The sequence below is a fragment of the Podarcis filfolensis genome (assembly GCF_964270895.1).
Source record: "Podarcis filfolensis genome assembly, chromosome: 17".
In the NCBI taxonomy this organism is placed as follows: domain Eukaryota; kingdom Metazoa; phylum Chordata; class Lepidosauria; order Squamata; family Lacertidae; genus Podarcis; species Podarcis filfolensis.
In genome coordinates this window covers 4,689,580-4,712,173 of record NC_139621.1, presented here as the reverse complement: position 1 = coordinate 4,712,173, position 22,594 = coordinate 4,689,580, and the positions used below count along the sequence as shown (strand labels likewise).

The 22,594-nt window shown below is 45.6% G+C and overlaps 3 protein-coding genes and 1 long non-coding RNA gene across 5 annotated transcripts in view; 2 read left to right on the top strand and 2 right to left on the bottom strand.

Moving 5' to 3' along the window:
* Nucleotides 1-2,706, bottom strand: part of WNK3 (WNK lysine deficient protein kinase 3) — an 88,109-nt gene extending 85,403 nt beyond the window's left edge. The window contains exon 1 of one of the 2 annotated variants that reach the window (XM_083592593.1): nucleotides 2,619-2,706. The gene's annotated coding sequence lies outside the window, so the exon portion shown is untranslated. Of the gene's footprint in view, nucleotides 1-2,499 lie in introns of both variants that reach the window. The other variant, XM_083592590.1, reaches the window with a different exon arrangement.
* A 3,581-nt stretch (nucleotides 2,707-6,287) lies between these two features.
* TSR2 (TSR2 ribosome maturation factor) lies at nucleotides 6,288-17,205 on the top strand. Its single transcript, XM_083594130.1, has 5 exons — nucleotides 6,288-6,430; nucleotides 10,989-11,079; nucleotides 11,839-11,930; nucleotides 15,622-15,795; nucleotides 16,317-17,205. Exons 1-5 carry the CDS (start codon nucleotides 6,350-6,352, stop codon nucleotides 16,428-16,430), a joined length of 552 nt encoding a protein of 183 aa, XP_083450256.1. The 5' UTR covers nucleotides 6,288-6,349; the 3' UTR covers nucleotides 16,431-17,205.
* Nucleotides 17,206-18,032: 827 nt separating this feature from the next.
* Nucleotides 18,033-19,591, top strand: LOC310753123. The gene is made up of 2 exons (XR_014543205.1): nucleotides 18,033-18,967; nucleotides 19,061-19,591. It is a non-coding gene; the product is annotated as an uncharacterized lncRNA (long non-coding RNA).
* A 284-nt stretch (nucleotides 19,592-19,875) lies between these two features.
* FGD1 (FYVE, RhoGEF and PH domain containing 1) overlaps nucleotides 19,876-22,594 on the bottom strand; it is a 46,221-nt gene continuing 43,502 nt past the window's right edge. Inside the window, 3 exon segments of the mRNA XM_083593125.1 lie at nucleotides 19,876-21,203; nucleotides 21,996-22,069; nucleotides 22,072-22,138. Coding sequence (XP_083449251.1) covers nucleotides 20,952-21,203; nucleotides 21,996-22,069; nucleotides 22,072-22,138 — 393 coding nt within the window. The 3' untranslated portion in view covers nucleotides 19,876-20,951.

Below are 22,594 nucleotides of genomic sequence, written 5' to 3'. Positions count from 1 at the left end.
TACCTATTTATCTACTTGCACTTTGACGTGCTTTCGAACTGCTAGGTTGGCAGGAGCAGGGACCGAGCAACGGGAGCTCACCCCGTCGTGGGGATTCGAACTGCCGACCTTCTGATCGGCAAGCCCTAGGCTCTGTGGTTTAACCCACAGTGCCACCCACGTCCCATTTACAAAGTACAGTAGTAATAGTCAATTACATTTCACTCATAGTAGACCTATTGAAATTAATGGACAGGTCTTAATCATGTTCATTCATTTCAGTGGTTCTATTCTAAGTAAAACTTAGCTGAATACCACTCAATAGTCTGTGACTGAGGGGGTATGAGTTCAGATGTAGCAGAATGGATTGTACCACTTCAGACTGGAGGTTGGGCAACAAAGTTTTGAATGCTCCACAGTTAAAAGCTAAAGCAGAAGACAAAAATGTTGTGGTAGATAGTAGTCCTTTTCTTCTCAACATGCTGGTGTTCTTCTTGCAGGGAACATTTTTACATGCAGGAGCATAAAAAATGGCAACCCCACCTGCAGTCTGAAGTGATAAAATACAATTTCTAGCACCCCTTTCTGTTCCATGAGTGAAACAAGCCTAAGGAGAAATCTGTACCCCACTTTCCAAAATCCACTGCAACACTCAAGGGCTCACCAGCAAAATAAATAAATGGGAAAGGGGTTTCTCAAATACAGGAACATTGAAAACCACCAAACTAATGGAACAGCAGGAATACTAGAGCCTAATCACCAAAAGCTGGCTTTCATGGTTTTTGAATAGACCCACTCCATTTCAACTATTCTGCTGAGACAATTGCTTTTGGCTCTTACTGAAATGCATTCACAAAAAGAACACCCTTAGTACTACCTGCTTCAATAAAAAACGGCTCCTAAACCTCGTAAAAAGAAGTATTCCAAACAGTGCACTTCCTCCCATCACAGTATAGTAGAAAAACCTGCATATGCTGAAATTCCCTTTTCTGTTAGGAACATAAGATGCCTCCATATACTGAGTCAGACCATTGGTTCACCTATCTCAGTATTGCCTCACTGACTAGCAGCAGCTCCCAAAGGTTTCAGGCAGGAGTCTCTCTCACCCCTATCTGGAGATGCCAGAGATTGAACTTGAAACCTTCTACAGATAGGTAGCCGTGTTGGTCTGCCATAGTCAAAACAAAAAAAATTTTTTTTTTCCTTCCAGTAGCACCTTAAAGACCAACTAAGTTAGTTCTTTAAGGTGCTACTGGAAGGGGAAAAAAAATTTTTTTTTTGTTTTGAAACCTTCTGTATGCAAAGCAGATGTTCTACCACTGACCTAGTGAAGGCACAGGACTACTATCCTATACAGAATTTATAACTATTGCCAGTTGATCCAATCATAATCCTTATCAGTCTTCAGAGACTGGTCGATGTACAACCCTTGGTGTGCTGGAAGATATATCCCATAAATATTGAGGTCAGCATTGCTGTATAAGAAAACCACTCGTGGAGGGCCATAGCTCAGTGGTGGAGTGTCCACTTTGAATGCAGTGGTTCAATCCCTTGCATCTCCAGGGATAAACACACACACAATCTCAGTCCCACAAAGAATATGCCTCCGATTACAGGGGCCATTTTTATAGCACTGCTTTGTTTGACCATCCACTCAAAAATGTGTTGTTGTTTTTAATTGAAAGCCCGTAAGAAACAGGAGACCAATATCCCAAAAGCTACCTGCTTTCCTGCAAGCAGAAAGTGTGCTGGAAAACCTTGGACAGAGATATAAACTGTATCTGGGAGCAGCAACTAGCACACTGCCGATGACCAATAAAAGAGTAGTTGGGAACCTTATGTCCTCAAAATATGAACTAGGGAATGCATTCCTGTAATGTGTTGCTGCCAGGGTGAAGGAATGGCATGCTTTAGTTATTCTCAGAATTAAAAAGTGGCCCTTTCAGTTCTTTCATGCACAAGTACTCAAAGCTAATGTCCCCCTTCTTACTCCATATTATCATATCTTTATTCTTATCCAGTTTCTGCTTCATTCAGATCAGCTCCCCTAGCCAAATACTGTAAGCATATTGCCTCCCGAATTTAGGACATGTGTGAGGGAAATCTACAGCGGAAAGTGACAACCGAAAGGAAGGAAGACCAGAGGCAAAAACAAAACGCTGCAGGGCTCAGAAACTCCGGCTTGATCGATGCCCACAAACGTATCCCCATCCCGTTTGAGAGCCAGCCTGGGCTACGGTGGTTACAGTGCCAAGGAAGGCGATGCCCGCCAAGACACCGCTTTCCATCCCTTCTGGGCGGCCTCAGCCTGTCCTACCTCACCGGGTTATTGTGGTGAGGAAGGCGGCTGGCGGCCCGGAGGCTGCCTTGAGCCCCTTGCAAGAGAGCAGGGCACGTATGTGAGCTTTCGAGAAGGTGATTCGCGGGACTTTTGCACTGAGGAGCGGACCGCCTCGGGAGTCGGGACCACGCCGCTCCCCAAGACCTTCTCCGACGGAGCCTCCATTTTAGTTCACTGACCTTTCTTCTTTGGGGGGAGCGGGTAAAGCGCCCCCCCTCACTCTTGGGCAACTACTTCTCCACAGCCACTGAAACTACCCCCAGAAAAGACCCAGCGGCTGAAACCTCCGTTTCCTCACCATCGCCCGCTAAGATGAGGCGAGGCGGGGAAGGAGGGCGGAGAGGCAGCGCGCGCCAGGGGAGAGAGAGAGAGAGAGGATAATCCCCATTGACTTGACTGCGTCTGCCAGCAGCAGCTCCCCCCCCCCGCAAGCCTTGGCATCGGACTATTTGCGCGCGCGGGGTTTCTTGGGAATTGTAGTTTCTTCTTGTGGAAAGAAAGCGGGCGGGTGGGGAATGTGGCGGGAGAGTAGCGGCGGGTGAGGTTCCACGTCGGCCATTTTGCTTTGCCTCCCTGTAATGGGAAGGGATGGGGGGGGTCGTTGCGTTGCCGCGCATTTTAACGGGAGTTACCTCAGTGTTGACAAGAGAAGGCGCGAAGGCCATGCATTGAGTTGTAAGAATTCTGAGGTCTCAAATGTAGAATAAATGTTCACAAATGTACACGGCAAACACAAAAACATAAGTATATAAACTAGGTGACTGAAATAGTACAGGAGAGCAATCCTGAAGCACATTTTGACTCCCAAATTGACCTCGAATATTTCTCTACAAGGAGGAAGGAAATGGGAAAAGCTTTCCAATTATCTTTGGACTGGTAGGGGCTTGCACCTCCTTGCAAATACAGTCTGGCAAGTATCAGGCTGAGCAAACTATCAATATGCATAAGCGATTCAGGAACTTAAAGTATTTACCATCTGAAAGGAATGGCCAGGCTACCCAGAAAATGCAACCAAGTAAGGCATCATCAGGTATCCTGGCAGGAGAGAAGCAACACTCTCAATTTTTTGCTGGAGACTGCCTCCTTCTGTGATGCATGTATGATATTTTGGAGGGTGGTCTTTGGCTGTCTCTATAGGGGCTTGCGCATCATTGTTCTGGATCTCTCCTACCTCCTAGGAAGGAGAGGCGGGAACTCTGTTGCAACAAAGATCTGCCTTTCTTTCTGTAGATCTTGTCTCCATCCATTCATCTCTGACCAATCTTGGACTTACAGGACTCAGTCCCTTGGGGAACTGGGCAGCAAAAGCCAACACCCCTGTTTTTTCTATAACAATTGTTCTATTGGAACAGGTTTTTAAAAGATTTGTTTTAAAAAAAATACACGGCATGCTATCTTCTCCTGCCCTGTAGTCCCCCCTTTTTTTTCCAAACAAAGCAGCAGAAAACAAATGTTAACAACTTCAAACAATATGCACATCTTTCTGGAAAGAAACTACAGATATAGATTATATTCCTGCACTCCTATATACCCATTCCCTGGGAGTAAATCCCATTGAATACAGTGTTGCAAGTCACTAGAGGACAATGCCGATTTGTGCTCTTGTGGGTTTTGTGCCACGCGGCACCTGATCCATAATTTTCCTGATGGAATTCAGCAAAGATGTGAGATGTGTTCAAAGAGTCAGGTATTGGTGTCTGTCTGTAAAAAAAAAAACAATGAAGATCCCCTACCCATGACTTTGCAGCATTGCAGGGCAGATCTTCTACTCTCATAATCTCACATTGGATCCTGAGGTATGTTTTTTGGCTGGAATGTGAGGAGAATCTGCACTGAGAAGTAAGAATTGAAATACTGGGGATACTGTCAGGATCAGAAATTCCAGGATCCAGAACTTTGTGAACGGGAGGAAGGAGGCACCCAAATACCTGTGACTGGTTTTATTTTACCATCATGCATGATGTTATCAGTCCACATTCTTCCCTTTGCTTCCTGTAGTTCTCTTAAGGTGCTCCCAGACTGTCACTATTTTTGTGTGATTTTCAATCACTTGCAGGCAAATTCAGATTGTATTGTTATACTTGCTTGGGAGTTATTGCACAACAAATCCTCTTCCTCAAAAGACTGGATAAGGATAGTGATAGGGAAATGCACTTGAAAGTGTGGGATAAAATTTGCTTGGTGCAACATTATCTAACCTCCCCACAAACAAATCTGAATTAATTCTTAATAAATAGTCAACATTGTCTTCTCTCCCTGAAAACAAATCAGAATAAACAGGTCATCTGGAAGCATTCTTGACTTTATTTGGTCCTCAGGTTTGACCTGAGAAAGATCTCATATCTGCTTGCCTTTGGCGGGAAAGCTTTTCCCCAGCTAAATGGCTTCCCGCCATTCATGAAGAAAAGATACATTAGTGTTTGTGATGTGTTTCTCAGGTCTGCCAGCTTAGTCAGGCACTGACCAAAGGTCTCAGAAGGGCCATGGTCTGATGACCACACCACCACTCATTGGCCCCCTGGGCATGGGCACAGCCATGATTTATTTTAGGGGGGCAGGTTTTATGTTGGGAGGGGGCAGAACCAAATTATCTGCTATGCAATTGGTCGGTTAGTTAAGTATTTTTATTTATTTACTTGAATTGCCCATGCCCATGCCCCAGGGTAGCTATTTTAGGGTTTGGCAGGCAGCAGTGTTGCTTTTGTATGGAAACAAAGCTAAGTTCCCACCTATGGTGGCTGTCGGCCATCATAGGTAAAGGTAAAGGGACCCCTGACCATTAGGTCCAGTCGTGGCCAACTCTGGGGTTGCGGCGCTCATCTCGCTTTATTGGCCGAGGGAGCCGGCGTACAGCTTCCGGGTCATGTGGCCAGCATGACTAAGCTGCTTCTGGCGAACCAGAGCAGCGCACGGAAACGCCGTTTACCTTCCCGCCAGAGCGGTACCTATTTATCTACTTGCACTTGACACGCTTTTGAACTGCTAGGTTGGCAGGAGCAGGGACCGAGCAACGGGAGCTCACCCTGTCACGGGGATTTGAACTGCCGACCTTCTGATCGGCAAGTCCTAGGCTCTGTGGTTTAACCCACAGCGCCACCCGCGTCCTTGTCGGCCATCATAGTTTACCCCAAATGAAATCCCCGAGCCAGTTTATAGAGCTACAAAATCGATTAAAAAAAATCATCCTATAAAGTTATGAAATCTATAGTTATAAAATTTTAGATTTTATAAATCAATAGGGTGGGTAGGACTATTGACATATGAAATGAAATGGCTAGGGCATTGCATATGGGGGGCGACCACAGCGGTTAACTCATTCAACAGCTGTCCCCCCTTAAAATGCTGCCAGTGGGAGCGGGCAGTAGGTGGAGGGGAGCGGTGTTGCTCCTGCTGCCGCTGTGGGGAGAGCAGAAGACAAAAAAAAAACTGCAGGATCATGGCTGGGTTCCGATCTGTGGCATCCTGCCAGGCACCCACTGAAGTCTTCAGAAAGTCAGCGACTTTCTGCGATTCCAGCTGAGATTGCCTAGCTTTCCATGATGATGCCTGAATCGTAGCTGCACGGATGGTGAATGTCTGCCAAGTTAATTTTTTTCCTGCCAGTAGCACCTTAAAGACCAACTAAGTTAGTTCTTGGTATGAGCTTTCTGAAGAAGTGTGCATGCACACGAAAGCTCATACCAAGAACTAACTTAATTGGTCTTTAAGGTGCTACTGGCAGGAAAAAATTTTTTTTGTTTTGCCAAGTTAATGTTCCCACAAGCGTGGTTACTCGGAAGCCCCGAGTTTCCAGCAACATATCGCCTTGTGTTTCGATGGCGTCCAGCAATACTGTACTGCCTTCGGGCGGAAGGTGGACGCGCCGCCGGCTTGGGCTCGAAGCGGCTCTGCTCCCGGATTCTTCCTTTGTTGACAAAGGAGAGGGGCGCTCGCGGGCTCCGCGCTCGGCTCCTTCCGCCTGCCCGCCTGCCATTTCCTCTGCTCATCGATAGCTCGGCGCTCGGCCTCGTGACTGCCTGCCGCTCGGTGATGGCGACTCCGCGGGCGGAGGCACGTGGCCTCTTCCGAAAAGGGGTCGAGGCTGTCCTGGGCAGCTGGCCTGCTCTGCAGGTAGGGTTCCTTCGCCACAGGCAGGGAGCGGGGAGAGGAGCGGGAGACGGAGGCTGGCAGCAAAAGAGGCCGCGTGGAGGGCGAGCATGTGCAAAGTGCATTTCCTTCCTGTAGCCGCAGGTGCAGAGAATGCGGAGTTGGCTGAAGAACTGCTGTCATGCAAGCAGGACATGAGCAAAGCAATAATAATAATAATAATAATAATAATAATAATTTCTTATTTATACCCAGCCAAGACCGGGCTCAGGGCGGCTAACACCGGATATAAAAACAATTGATTGAAATACAACTTAAAAAAAATTAAAATACAACATTAAAAGAAGAGTTTGGCTTTGAGATCCCGCTTTATCACTCCCCTTAAGGAGTCTCAAAGCAGCTAACAATCTCCTTTCCCTTCCTCCCCCACAACAAACACTCTGTGAGGTGAGTGGGGCTGAGAGACTTCAGAGAAGTGTGACTGGCCCAAGGTCACCCAGCAGCTGCATGTGGAGGAGCGGGGAAGCGAACCCAGTTCACCAGATTACAAGACTACCGCTCTTAACCACTACATCACACTGCAGCCTCATTTCAGTGGAAACTCAAATCAAAAACTTTTTTGGGGGGATGAAAACATTTAGTCTTCACCAAGGCTAACTATCCAAACTGGTCCTACATGGGCCAGAAAAAAGCCAGGGAAGTCCCCAAATAGGAATTCCAACACAGAAGGAGAAAGGAAAAAGAAAGAGAATCAAAAAAGAGTCAAATTGATTCCAAGCCAAAGGCCAGGCGGAACAACTCTGTCTTACAGGCCCTGCGGAAAGAAATCAGATCCTGCAGGGCCCTGGTCTCATGAGACAGAGCGTTCCACCAGGCCAGTGTTGAAAAGGCCCTGGCTCTGGTTGAGGCTAATCTGACTTCTCTCCCCTCCTGCACTTCCAGCACGTGGCATTCAGAGGCATACCGCCTCCTTCAGGAGAGGCAGAACAAAGCTGTCTTGGCTCATAGCCATCGATAGCCCTCTGCTACACAGATTATGTCAAGTTTGGGTGCAACCTTTGACGCCTCTCTTTCTATGGAGGCACAGGTTGCAGCCACAGCAAAGGTGGCATTTTTCCATCTTCGCCATATTAAGCAATTGGTCCCTTCCCTTTCTCGCCCTGATCTGGCCACAGTGATCCATTCAATGGTCACCTCCAGGCTTGATTACTGTAACTTGCTGTACGTGGGGCTGCCCTTGAAGCTGACCCAGAAACTCCAGCGGGTGCAGAATGCCGTGGCGAGGCTCCTTACGGGGTCCTTGCTGCGGGATCACATTCATCCAGTTCTTTACCAGCTGCACTGGCACCCGGTGGAGTACAGGGTCAGATTTAAGCTGCTGGTTTTGACCTTTAAAGCCCTATGTGGCCTAGGACCCTTGTACCTATGGGACCACCTCTCCTGGTATGCCCTGTGGAAGACCTTAAGGTCCATAAATAACAACACTTTGGAGGTCCCGAGTCTCAAGGAGGTTAGATTGGTTTCAACTAGGACCAGGGCCCTTTCAGCAGTGGCCCCGACTTGGTGGAACGCTCTGTCACAAGAGACTACGGCCCTGCAGGATTTGACATCTTTCCGCATGGCCTGCAAGACGCAGCTGTTCTGCCTGGCCTTCAGCTTGCACTCACTTTGACCCCTTATATAGGATTTGGTATATAAATTTTCCCTTGGCTTTTTTGCTGGCCCATGTAGGAACAGCATGGATAGCTGGCTTGGGTGAATATCTGATGTTTCCTCCCTTGATGGTCTTGATTTATGAGTTATTACTAAAATGAGGCTGCATTTTAAGCTGTATTTTAAGCCATATTTTAATTGTTTGTTTGTTTGTTTGTTGTTTTTACCCCTATTACATTTTATTGTAATTTATATTTGGTGTTAGCCGCCCTGAGCCCGGCTCTGGGTGGGGAGCGTGGGGTATAAATAAAATTTTATTATTACTATTATTATTATTATTATTATTATTATTATTATTATTATTAGTATCATCGTCCTTTAAATCCATCCAAATTGTTGACCATCACTGCCTCATGTTGTTTCCCATGAGCTCAGATAATAGTAGAAAAAGGAAATGTGCTTTTAAAGCAAAGTGTGAGGCAGATGGAAGCGGACTTCATACTTTACTATGCACTTTGGTTGCTGGTGTGTAGGGTTGCCACCTTCGTTCTGGCAAAATACAGGCCAGGATTTAGGGGTAAAAATGCACTGGGTGAGGCTGTAAATGTGTCTTCTCTGCTGCTATTTATGTACACGTACAAATGGTGGTAACTTTTCTCTGCAACCATGACATCATTTTAAGCATTACTTTTTAACTTTATTATATCAGCTCTAGACGTATTTCTAAGCCATGATGTGGGTTTTCTGGAAAACTGGAAAATGTTTGTAAGTTGGCACTGGAAAATTTTATGATGCCTAGATTGTGATCTAATTTAACATATTTATTTTAATTGTATTTAACAAACAAAGCTAAAAACTTTGAAACTGCCAAGCTTGCCCAGTACAATATTTGCAGCTGGCATTCATTCATTATTACTTATGAACCTTATAAACCTTATGAAACCTTATGAAACTGAAAGACATCCATAGAAAAATTTTGAACTGGAAAATTTTCCACCTCCCATCACTGTTTCTAAGCATGGTCCCTGTTCTGCATGTGTCCAGAAAAAGAATGGAAGAAATTAAAACGAATCAATTTCTTAGGGGCTGAGTAGCTATCACAAAAACTGAATTCTCAACTTCAAAAATACAAGTAGAAAAGTACTCCTTTTTCCTATATAGAAGCCACAGATCTGTAAAAGTTTTAATATGGCATACAAAGATACCTCCTGAATAAGTATAATTTTCAGAACGTTGAACTCTGTTCCAAAGGGGTTCAATATGGTACCTACATGCGCAACTGGTGTTGAGCCAATTAATAGTTACAGTTGGTTAGCATGCTCTGCTGTTGAATAGGAACTCGTTACACAACTATGTGCACCTGATAAACATCCTGGAAAAAATAATACCGGTGGAAACTCTGGCTATAATCCAAAGAACACTCACCTGGGCATAAGCACTCTGCGATTGACATCTGAATAAACATGCCAGACAAAAGGCAGCAACATATTCAAGCAGTGCAGTTAACCTGTAGAATTTGCTTTCCCAAGATGTAGTGATGGCTACCAACTTAGATGGCTTTGAAAGGGAATAGACTTATTCATGGAGGGTAAGGCTGTCAATGACTACTAGCCATCATGGCTGCATGCTGTCTCTGGAATCAGGCGGCATGCCTCTCTGAACCCCAGCTGTCAGGAAACAGCAGTGGGAAAGTGCTATTGCCCTTCTCTCCTGCCTGGGGGCTTCTGGTTGGGCACTGGAGGAAACTGGATCCTGGACTAGGGAGGCCTTAGGCCTGATGTTCTCAATGTTGCATGACTTTGAAGAACCAAAAGATTTTGAATGGTTGCTAAAATTAATGGACTTGGCTGAGATGACAAAATTGAAATCTTTAATCAGAGAAAAGTCATTGTTAATATTAACTGAAGATTGGAAACCTCTCATAGGCTTTGTGTTAAAAAGAAAAAGAAATAATAACATTTGGATTTGAGGATTGAAGGTTATGATTACTAGAAAGTGGCTTTATTAGGTGTTAAAAGTGGAGTGAATGAATGTTTGTATATAGTGGTCAGATGAGGAATCAGAAGTTCTTTAGCTTCTTAATTTCTCTCAATCTTTTTCTATTCCTTTTTTTCTACCTCTTTCCCTTTTTTGCTTTTAGATTAATGTTTTAGTTTGGACAAAAAAAAGATATTTGATAATAATCTTTGTATTTTTCTTTATAAGCCCCATTAAAATTTATTTTAAAAAAGAACCAGGAGATTGGAAATAACCAGGGGTGACAATGTAGGTCACTTCTTTATTTTTAGTTATTATACGGAGGTCTTCATCTGCAGTTTGAAGTGGTACAAAAGTACAAACAGGAAAATGGAAAGCTGTGTCAGTGTACATGTGGGCTGTCACCCATGCCCCCTCCTTTGTGCTTTAGGCAGACTATTTTAACACACATTTATGTTTCTCCATCTTAAATGAAAAAATGAAGGTTCCAAGGATTGTTGGAGGTGGTGTTGGTGATGTCACTGACGCTACCCAGTAGCTGCCCTGCCCATCATGGCCATAACACATCTGTGACAAAGGGAGGGAGTGGCTTTCCCCCAGTTCATCTTCTGAAACACAGCTGAAAACCCCAAAAACTGTTTTGTTACATTATTGTAGTGCAAACCAGGACTGAAAACATGTGAGTGGTATAAGCTAAGTCATATGTAGAGTTGGCCCATTAAAATCCATGGAGTTTGGTTACTTAAGTCATTTGATTTTCAATGGATCTACTCTGGCTATATCAACATTGGATATCACCTTGTGTGAAGATAGTATTAAACCAGCCCCAGCACTCTTGAAATCTCTTGTCTTCACTCCAAGCAACCTCAACTCATTAGCTTGGAGTTTGCTTCCTGCAGAACTGCCTAACTACTCTCTTTTATGAATGTAGCTTTGTCTTCTTCTGATGCAGGTCGCAGTTGAAAATGGCTTTGGAGGGGCGTACAGCCGAGAGAAAGCTGAATGGATGGTGGAGGCTGTGGAGCAATACTTTCAAAGCAATGGTGAGGTACCTAAAGAAGATAATGTTCTGTTGAACCGGATAGCAGACTCCATGGAAGATAAACCTATTATTGTTACTATTATACGTGCTCATAGCTGTTAACAAAACATCTCAAAGCAACTTAAGAAATATTAAATTACAGAGCAACTTATCAAACATGTAAAATCCACAACAGAAAATAAGAATAATAAAAGTATTCATCTGTGAACATCAGGAACAGGACAAATACTAACCCGGTCCACTAAAAGGCAGAACATCAGACAGGAGACCCACAGACTTTGGGTCTGCCCTGTGTTTGGCACAACATGGTGGGTGCCTCATTTTATTTTGTGTTGTGGTGGGCAGCTCAAGTCAGGCTGGTCTCACAGTTACCTAGAAGTAGCAGCCAGAGAGGTGCTTGCAGAAGCGGGCAGAGCATCTGGCAAGAGTTAGGTTGAATGATTACATCTGGGGGCTTTGGGGTTCATTTGGGCAGGGTACTATCTGTGAGCCTGAATCCCCACCTTTATGGTTGGGATGGAGGAACCTGTGCACCACCCCTTATCCAATGTTGTTGGACTTGGAACTCCCATCATCCCCACCCAGCAAGGCCATGGTCAAGAATGATGGAAGCTGCAGTGCAGCAACATCTGAGAGGGCCAACGGGTCCCCATACCTGTTTTCTGGCATCTCTTACGGAGTTCCTGGCCACTTGAATCACTGAATTCTTTCCTCTTTTCTACACAGACTTTTAACTCCTTGTCTACCTTCTTCTCTGTAGCTGACTTGGAGCTGGATGAGATAGAAGATTTCCTTGCCGAGTTGATGAACAATGAATTTGACACTATGATAGAAGATGGAAGCTTAGCTCAGGTATATGCAAGGCCCTCTCTTCCCTACACCTACACCTGCACACACACACCCTCTCTGTTGGGATGGAAGCATCTAGTCTAGTGCTCCAAGGGACTGTATAGGTCTTTCCCAGGCTGTGTCACGTTTGCTTCCTTCCTGCAAACCTGCACTGGCTGGTTTTCCCACTGAGGATGAGCACCATCTCTTGTCTTAGATCTCCTGTCTCCCTTCTGAGAGTGCAGTGGCATTTCTTAGGACTTGTTTCTCACAAGCAGCAGGTGAGAAAAACTAGCCTGCACCACTTCAAACTGCAAATAAGGGCTTATGTGACTGAATGTTGCTTGGTGTAAAAAGAAAAAATTACACTTCCAAAATTATCATGTTGGGGAGAAAGCTACACTCGGAACTTTTCTCCCTTGCATCTAGTTTTGTACATCTAGGATATTTTTTTTAAAGATAAAAAGGTAACCGACTGACTTGGGTTGCGGCGCTCATCTCGCTTTATTGGCCGAGGGAGCCAGCGTTTGTCTGCAGACAGCTTCCGAGTCATGTGACCAGCATGACTAAGCCTTCTGGCGAACCAGAGCAGTGCACGGAAATGCCGTTTACCTTCCCGCTGGAGTGATACCTGTTTATCTACTTGCACTTTGACGTGCTTTCGAACTGCTAGGTTGGCAGGAGCAGGGACTGAGCAATGGGAGCTCACCCCGTCGCGAGGATTCGAACCACCGACCTTCTGATCGGCAAGTCCTAGGCCCTGTGGTTTAACCCACAGCGCCACCCGCGTCCCTAAGGTACAAAGGAGCATTCAGTCATATGAGCAATCCCCTCTTTACAGTCTGAAGCAGAGTGACTTTGTCTGCTGGTTGTGAAGCTTTGGTGTCTGAAATGATTCTTCCTGCAACTCCCAGAGCTCCCCAAACCATTGCTTTCCTCTAGACCAGGGGTCTGCAACCCGCGGCTCCGGAGCCGCATGTGGCTCTTTTACACCTTTGCCCCGGCTCCGGGGCGGATACTAGCGAGGGGAGGAGGCGCATTGTGCGTCCCGACACTCCCCACTGTGGCGGGCGCTGTACTGGCTGTGACGTCGCATGGGGGTGGTGCGTGCGTTAGTCACGCACCGTCCCGACGTCACCTTCCCGCCCGCCCGCTACATTGTAAGGGGCATGTATGCTGGTCACTGCATTGAAAGGGGGCATGTACGCTGGTCACTGTTTTGAAGGGGAGTGAAGAACACACACCAAAAAAAAGGTAACTTGATAATTTAACGTTTATTTCTATGAGGAGGAGTAATTCTGAGGGGTCAAACAAAGAAATAATAAAAAAAAGTGACAAAAAAGTTATTTTTATAATGACGAGTATTGCGGCTCCCAGTTTTTTTTTCTTGGAAACGGGTCCAAGTGGCTCTTTTTGTCTTAAAGGTTGCAGACCCCTGCTCTAGACTGAAATGGGACTCAGCCCCTTCTTCTCTTTCTCCCCATTCTGTACCTAGCCAGAGCCAGTCTCAGGTGTGCCCACTTTGCCACGCTTCAGTATTTGTTGACACCTCAAGTGGGGTTGGCCTTAGATAGTCTAGCAGACTGGTCTGCAAGTCACCAGGGCACGTGGGAGGTCATGAACGGCTTGATTTCTCCTTGCTGATGATTGGATGCTTTTAAAAATCATAGGGCTGGAAGAAGGCCAGAAAGTCACCAAGTCCAAATGCAAGGCAGGGCATACCGTGTCAGTGTCCTGCAAAGGAACCTACACAATCCATTGCATGAAGTGTCACAACTGGAGAGCAAAAGCAAGCCAAGGATGTAAATCACAAATAAAGCACCAGGATTGCTAGCCAATCTGAGCTGAAACCATTCGCCCCAGTCCCCTCAATATGAAGGAAAACCCATAAAAAACCCAAAATTTGGGGTAGGAATGTTAGCTTATTATAAGGCAGACCCAAACCTGCAGCCATTGAGATGAATTCCGCTAGTTCACAGCAAGCTGATTTTAAAAAAAAATGCACTTGAGACTTTGCTTTTACAAAGCCTTTCTTCAAATATGAGTAGAACTTTATTTTTTTAACCCTCAAATTCTCAGCCCTCATATAGATGCCTTTGATGCAGTGCAGGAAGATGAATTTTGGACCTTGCAGCACAAACACATCAAACTAGTTATTCCTTTTTTTGTTTGGATAGATTCTTCTGCCCTTAAAGGGTTGCTTTCTTTGTCACACCTTCTGCTCCAGCTGTATCCATTTCTCCCTCATTCGCGTAATCCAGCCCCAGGACTTAAGACATTTTAACTGCCTCTTTCCTCCCTGATCTGACCGCCATTTACCACTGTGGGGCACTCTTGCACTGTACATTGAGGCACTGCAGCTACAGAATAGTGGAGAAGGAAAATGTCAGATGAAGTTGCCTTCCAAATCTGGGGAGCCAATTTTTTCCAAATGCTGCTTCTCACCTTTTGCACAGCAGAGGATAGTATAACAGAGAAAAGGCAGGGTTTTTGTCAGTTTTCCGCAAGGCAAGAAATCCCATCTTAAAACCGGTAGCTAGAACAACCACACACACAAAATTACTCTTGCTTTTTGAGTAGGATCAGCTTATGCAGTCAACTGAAAGTTAGCACAGCATAGCAGCAAACTAGAGCCTTAAACCAGGGAGACTTGCTTAGCTACAGGGTGACCTTAGGTCAATCACTGCCTCTTGGCCTAGGCATTCCCAGAAGATTAATGTGAGGATAAAATTAGAAGGAGGGAGAAAGCTCGTATGTTACTCTGAATTTCTTGGAGGAAGGGTGGCATAAAAACATAACATCCATCATTGTTGATATTTCATCACATATCTAATGTCGATGGGCCTAACCTACCACGCCTTAATTACAAAGACACTTAAGTGACTGTATTTCAGATTGTTCCTCTGGTTCTGAATAGCTACTAAACTGCCATTGCCATAAAAGCTATTTCAACAGATCTGCCTTCTGGAAAACCAAGACTGGCCTCTTGCCAGATTTCCAGGCCACGACACTGGAGGGATGCTTATATCAAGACACTGCAGTTCAGACACTGCTTCCTAGAATGCTCTCTGTCTGAAGGTCAGGCACCCATGTTGGACCAATTGCTTTATGGCACCCTCATTTAGAAAAATGGAAGTGTCACCAAAGGAGAGAGAGAAATGTGTAAATTACTCATAAAGCAATCTCAACCCACCCTGTTGCTTGGCTTGGTGGGAGGTCTAGCTTCGTAAGCTGGAAAAAAATTGGCAGACACTTCTCCCAGCGAGAAAAGTCGGGAGGAGGAGGGGCTTTTAAGGCAATGTCTCTTTTTTCATTAGGACGGGTGCATTGTCAAGTCCTTGCGACTTGCACGCTGTAGCATTTTGGCCCCAGAGCCATTTCTGACCCTGACTCAGCCCTCTTCAAGTGTGCATGCAGATGGAAAGGAACTCTCCCCTATATAAATGGCATTCTTTTTTCTGTATCTTGCAGCTATTTTTATTAGTATGACTAGAAGTATAATGAGATGGCTGCCAACTTCAGCAGTAAACATGCAGATACGTTGAGAACAGGAACCTTTGGCTTCCGTTCTCTGCTCTAGGAGCTCTGTGTGTGGTCTGGTGGAAGATGCTGTTCTAGTGCCAGCTCTGGAGGAGGGCATTGCTGCAGCGGTTAGCCCTGTGGAAGTTCTTGCTCTGCTCGCTGAAAGAGACTTGACCCTCTTCCCGCACTGTAGGTAAGCCAGCAATTGCGCCTGTTCTTTGGTCAGTGCCAGCAGGGAGAGGGAGCCGCAGTGCACGAAGCCATTGTCCGGCTGGCTCAGAAGAAGCAAGAGGCAAAGGTGGCAGCTGCAAAATCAAAGCCAGCAGAGGAAAGCAGCAGTGAGGAGGAACAGGGGACTGAGGAAGAGGTATGACAGATAAACTGCTCAGAAAATGAAAACAGCCAGCCAGCCTGTCACTTGTTTTGCATAACCTCTGATCTGCTGGCTTTATTCAGATTTCAAGTTTCTTCATAACTCAGTAGGCTGACACAAGGATGGAGGGAAGAGGAGGGAAACATGGCTGAATGTCATGAAGGAAAGAGAAATAACTGTTCTGGTGCATAACCAAGGTCCAGATGACTGGAGCCATTTACTCCAGTCTAAACTTGTCAGATGATTAGGTTAAGGAACTGGCTATTTAATTCAGCAGATTTAGGCTGCAATTGGTTGGTGAGAACCATGGCTCCTTGGACTTGCCCAGAGACAGGTTTCTGTGAAGCATGTTCCTTTGTAAAAACCTACGAACTACTGCCTTTATATTTTTCAAACAGTGAAGGCTACAAACTGGGTTTTTGGCCCAGAATGTTAAAAACAGAAATTATGTGAACCAGAAAACAGCAATTAAATCCAGTCACTGATAACATTGTCTCATTTTCTCCCCTGCCCAGGCTATGGACTGCAGTGCTGCTCCCAGCATGAACGGAGCCCAGCCCAGCCCACCACCTTCCTCCGGTGCAGATCCTGAAGATGGCTGGACCTTGGTGAGGAAGAAAAAGAAATGAAGAACAAGGGGCAGGCACCACGACTGCAGGAGTTCTGGTTGAGCTGGTGCGGCAGGGACATGGCTAGGGAAATGGGATTGTGTGATTCCCCTCACCCCCAGCTGCAAGAGACTAATATTTATTTTTAAAGCATCAAAAGGAGCAACTTGGATGACAGAGATGTTTTTGGTCTCTGCGTGTGACCAGGCTTCTGCACAGGCCTAAGTATATTGTGCAGACACAGCTGCTTGGTTCCTCTGCTCCTCACTTGGTAAAGGCTCTCCTGCGCTGAAGGGGATACAGGTTCAGGGCCCAAAGGGCTAAGGATCCTTGAAGTGATTTTCTTTTCAATGCACGGGAGGCCATCTTCCACCTCTGCCACCTCCTTGTGCTTAAAAACGGCTTATTTAGCAGCAGCGTGGGTTCTTTTGCAAGGAAATATCTTCTTCCATGGCAAGACACTGATTTCAACATCTCCATTGCCTCCTCTTCAACTCCCAGAAGACTAAATCAGGCCCATATCTTTTCCCTCAACCCCATCCCGAAGGGAAAGATTGCATTCTAGACATTATTGAAACAGACAGATAAGCATAACAGAAAAACAAAATTCTGTATTTAAAAAAAAAAAAGACGACAATGGAAAACCAAATACAATAATGAAACTAGAAAGTAACATGGACAATACACAAATCCTTGGTTGTGGGACAGGGCGCTTCTCTCAATAGAAGCCCCCTTCCCTATCCTCTGTAGTGGCCAGCCACTGTACATGAGCAACAATAAAATATTATTTTGGTAAGATTTTGTATATCCCTTAATACTGACTTTTTTTAATATAAAAGTTACATGCACTAGCTCTACACCACGATGGGGATGGGGGTGGGAAGAGGATGACAAAGAATTGGGACAGGCACCAACGGCCCCCACCAGGAGCCTCTCATAAAACAGGGCAACCAAGCTGGGTGTTGTTTTTTAGGACACCCCCCCAACCTGCTCACATGTAAGTTGAAATAGTAGAAGCGAGGGGAGGGGGAGAGAAATGTTGGAGGGATCGTAGGAAGCTCCTGTGACTGTCCAATAAAGAACTGGAACAGAATGGAGGAACATCAACTCATGTTAAGTGCATTGCAGAGGAGAAGCAACTGCATTTGAGAAAAGGCTGTGCAAGAGAGGTCTTTCTCCCCATTGTAATGACCCCCTTTCTCGGCAAAATCCGCTAGGAGCATCTGCTGCACAAGCACCCTATTTTATATGGCATGGGGCTTGCCTGCTCAAAGGTGGCTGTGGCCTCATCTTATTTTTTATGTTTTATCACTGGCTTTATATTAGCTAGGGTAGGTAAATGGCACCATGAGTGATACATGGAGAATGGCAAAGAACAGGAGAATGGCTATTGCTGTCATACCCTGCTGGTGAGGAACTCAAGAGACAGAATAATGTATTGGCAGATACACCTTGTTTTGATTGAGCAAGGCAGTTCTTAACATTAATACTAAAATGAATGCAACTTGGGTGTGCATAAAATTGGGGCTTAAACATTGTAAACTGGTCATTTGCAACTGGTTTTTCTACCTTAATAGATTTCACCCAGAAAGGATAAACCCATCCTGAATTGGGAGGGGGGTGGGGTAGGATCCTGGCTGGCATTTTTGCTGACAATATCAGGCAGGCACCACAAAAAAAACCCACAACTTTGTGCAAAATTAACTGGTAGCCATCCAGGCTCTTGGGTAACGTCTTGCCTGTGTTCAGATTCAGCTTATGGAGTCTCATTCTGGTGCCCACCTATCCTAAAAATGTGAAGGCCAGAAAAATAGTAAATTCAGAGAATACTAGGTTTGCAAATACTAGGGAAAAAATCCTGCATCCAGTGGCCTGGGTTTTTTGTTTGTACAAAAGCAAGGTTGCAAACCTATCCAAACCAAACTCAGTGGTGCTTAGTTCTCAGTAGGCATAGGATTCCACACTGCATGACATTTATGCTTTAGAAGCTCCAATTATCTGGGAGTAGGCTCTACTCATTGGCGTGGGTTTAAAAAATCCACAGGACTGCTCTTAAGTTCCATTAAGATGCCAAATAGTACAATATTATATGCTAAAAGAAGTTGTAAATTAGGCACATCATGTTGTTGAAAAAGTAAAACAATTTTAGGCTTGGCAAATATATTCTTGCGAAGAAGCTTGTAAGATGTGGGCTGGCTGAGGTAACTGGTTAGCTGGGTTTGTAGCTGGTTGGAACCCAAAGTGTGCTTGCTAATAGTTCCTCATCACCCTGGGAAAAAATGGCAAGTACGGTGCTGCAGGGTTCTGTTGTTGCTCAACATCTTTATAAATGATTTGGATGAAGGAATTGAGGGGATGCTTGTCAAATTTGCAGTTGACACCCAACTGATGCTGAAGCCAAAATCTGGATTCAAGGTGACCATAACAGATTGGAGAACTGGGCCCAAGCTAACAAAAGGATTTTCAATAGCAACACATTTAAGGTTCTATTCCCTTAGGCAGGAATAACCAGCTGAACAGCACTAAGATGGGGGGGACACCCGGCTTGCCAGCAATACGTATTAAAATTAGGGGTCTTACTAGACCACAAGCCAAACGTGATGCACCAGCAAAAAAAAAGCACATGCTATTCTAGGCAGCATCAACTGAAGTATAGCTTTCTGATCAAGGGAAGTAATAATTCTGCTCTGTTCTGCCTTGGTCAGACTACACTTGAAATCCTGTGTTGTTCTGGGCACCACAATTTAGTAAGGGTATTGACAAGCCGGAATGTGTGCAGAGAAGGACAACCAAGCCTTATGAAGAACAGTTGAGGGAGTTGGGTGTTTAGCCTGGAAAAGAGGAGGCTGAGAGGAGATATGACAGGCATGTTCAAATATCTAAAGGGCTGTCTCATGGAAGATGGAGCCAGCTTGTTTTCTCCTGCTCTGGAGGGTTGGACCCAAACTAATGGCTTCAAGTTACAAGGAAGTAGATTCCGACTAAGCATCAGCAAAAACTTTCTGGTTGTAAGAGTTGTTTGACAGTGGAATGGACTTCACTGGAGGTTTTTAGCAGAGGTTGGATGGCCACTTGTCATGGATGCATTCTTTGAGATTCCTGCATTTTAGGCGGTTGGACTAGATGACCCTTGGGGTCCCTTCCAACTTTATAATTCTATGATTCTTGGGGGGGGGTGGAATATATCACATACTGTATCCAGTTTCTCCCAAATTTGTTTTCCCCTAGAAAAAGGGGGAAGATTTTTCTTCCATAGTTTAAAAGGAAATTTTATAACTTTAACCTGTTTTTAGGGATACATTCCCTTTTCAGGAGGCAACCCTTAGACAGGCTGCTCTCGCCATGCCATAAGGTTTTGCTGCTCACTTAGAAAAATTAACTGTAGCTTACATTTTCCCAGGTATCTTTTACATGATCAATTTTCGGCAGCTTATTTCTGTCACACACACCCCTTTTTACTGTTGGATTTATCTTGACTTCTACATGATTTTATTGCATTCTTTCACGTTGTTGAAAGCACCTTGGAGCATATTTGCAATATGTAAAATTTCAAGCACAAACTGGAAGAGCAATTGTTGCAAAGATGTCACCTATACCCTTGTGCAGCTGCACCCACTTTAGCAGGGCTTGCACAGGAGAGCTCTGGTGTGGGCCGTGCCTTTGGACCCCTTGGCAGAGGCAGGAAGATTGGGTGGTGGCAGGTGGCAGGCACCACAGTCCAATTGCTGGGGGGGCGCCTTATCAGTAAGAGGGGACCCTGCATGCTATAGCAAGGACAAGGACCCTGGCTCCTTCTTCTTCTAACTAGCTCTCATGTCCCAGCTTGCTTGTTTTGTTCAAGGGGGTGTGGGGTGAGAGAGACTTCAAGTCAACATAATCCATCTGCTAAGGCAGCCTCAAATCAGCCTTTCCAGGTCCAAAAATGGTCAGTATTGTGTGAGGAAACATCACAAGACAAAACGCCACCTAGTCTCACACAAATACAGGGAGGAGGGTAACAAGTTAGGGAAATAAATGCTCAAGAGAGGAAAATTCCCACGCCCATTTGCGTTCCACTGAAAGAATTGTCTCAACTCTCTCCCTACCCTGCCCCAATTCCCCCAAACCACTGCAGAGGACGTATGTTCGGTAAGTGCTAAGTTCGGTAAGTAAGCAGTGGGGACTGAAAGAACGGATCTTGGTCCAAGATGCAAAGAAGGGGGGAAGCACGTGTTGGAAGGAAGACATCCACCCGCTCGCATCCATTTCTTCCTGCATAGAGGATGGGACGAAAGGAAGAAAGTGGAGGTGCTCCGATTACTAGGTGCTGCAGCTAGGAGCAGGAACTGGCCTGGAGCAAATGTCAGGACGTGTGACGTGCACTGCCTCTGCGGCTGGGAATGCGGCAGGGGCTGGGTGGCTGCGTTGATGCGGACCACAAGGAGGGGAAGAAAGTGCCAGAGAGAGGGAGGAAGGAACGTTCAAGTATACTGGTCAGAGAATGGTGAGCAAGTTCCCCAAGTGGGCAGAATCCGCAATTCCCAGCTGCCCAGCCCTCTGCCTCTAGGTTCTCTCCGCCTCTGTATCCTCATCTGCCTCTTGGATGGAGGGCGGCCCTCTGCCTTCTTCTCCGCGGCCCGCCCTGCTCAGCACCTCCATCCACCGCTGCCGCAGCTCTTCAGTCTCGGGGCTGAAATACCAGCACAGGTGGCTCTGGCTGATCCGGAAGGCGTGGCGTCGGTCCACCCGCTCGCCGGGTTCAGGCAGGCTCACTTCGAAACCGATCAGAGGCATCGAGCGCTGGGCCTTGACATCCTGCAGGAGAGGCAGGGAGAGAGGTCAGAAGCCCACAAACATGGCCAGGCTGTCGACTGCCTGCCTAGCGCAGCGTTCTGCCTTCCCAACTCCAGGCCGAAGCGTGCTTTGAAGTCAGGCAAGGGATGTTCTGCAGCTCCCATCTTTGCTGACCACTGGGCCATGCTGGCTGGGGCTGAAGGGAGCTGGAGTCCTGCAACCTCTGGAGGGCCATGCAGAATCAGAAGAATCTTTATTTGCATCAGCCACTAGCCATAGCAATAAAATAAAATGTACTGAAGATAGAGGTAAAAACTTAAGTACACAAAATACATTCTGGAGGTTTACGTCAATAATCTAATAATAGTTCTTATTCTAATTGTTATGTATTAAGATTAGCTGCAGTTCTCACTCAGGGCCACCAGTATGCAAATGAAGGACTGAGAACTGCCGCTCACTGATTGGTTAGTTAGTTGGAAGTTGTTACTGTTACAAGTTTCTTAGTATTATATAAAGCTAGGCTGCAGTTTGTCAAGACTCCAGGAGCAGTTCTAACTGCTGTAATAAAGAGCTGTGAATCTAACAGAGCTGTGTCCTTTGTCCATCTTTCCCACTATTTAACACTAATTGCCCCTGCTAATTTTATTATTATTATTTTGCAGTTTTTGCTGTCACCTGATTATCTTGATCTGCCACGCAGGTTCTCCACCCCTGCTTCAAAGGTTATTTGGGGCCTCAGCCTCTCCTTTCCCTCCAGAGTATCTTGGGCAAGAAGCAGCATGCAGGAGAACCAAGTGCCGTTGCCATACATACCTGTGGGGCTCCATAGATGTACAGCACCAAGGGCTCGTTTTCGGGGATGACAAACCAGCCTTTGTGCCAGGCCTTCCTCCTTTTTCCATGTAGTGCAAGAAGCTGCAGATCACACTGTTCTCTGCCACCACGGAAGCCTGTTTCTGCAGAGGGGCCAGAAAAGTGTCCTTGTGAGACCCACACAGTCCTAACCCCCAACAACCGGCAGCCCATCAGCACAGAGCATCACTTTGCAATTCCGAGAGTTGGAAATGGGATCTCTGAGAACATCCAGTCCAGCCCCCACCCCCGAGGCAGGAATTGCACTACCATTTATTCACTTAATTCATAAAAATTATACACCGCTTGACTGTAAAAACAACAACCTCTAAGTGGCTTTACGGCATCTCCCAGCTGCTCTTGTGTGTTGATCACTGAGTAACGGGAGGTCAGTGGAAATTACTTTTAAAATACAGAATTGTTTTTAAAGAAGTCTGATGCAGGCAAGAGGAACACTTTGAGTAGCTCTGCAAATATGAAAGCAGCTTAGAAATTTGCACCAGTAGGTGAACCATAGTTGACTCATTGCTACAAACTCCATTCTGTAGTAGCAGAGGAGG

Excerpts from the sequence above, each read along its gene's own strand:
- TSR2 (XM_083594130.1), top strand. The coding sequence starts at position 6,350 with ATGGCGACTCCGCGGGCGGAGGCACGTGGCCTCTTCCGAAAAGGGGTC. Across the intron at positions 11,080-11,838 it reads GCAATACTTTCAAAGCAATG|CTGACTTGGAGCTGGATGAG; the intron begins GTGAGGTACCTA and ends TCTTCTCTGTAG. Across the intron at positions 15,796-16,316 it reads AACAGGGGACTGAGGAAGAG|GCTATGGACTGCAGTGCTGC; the intron begins GTATGACAGATA and ends TCCCCTGCCCAG.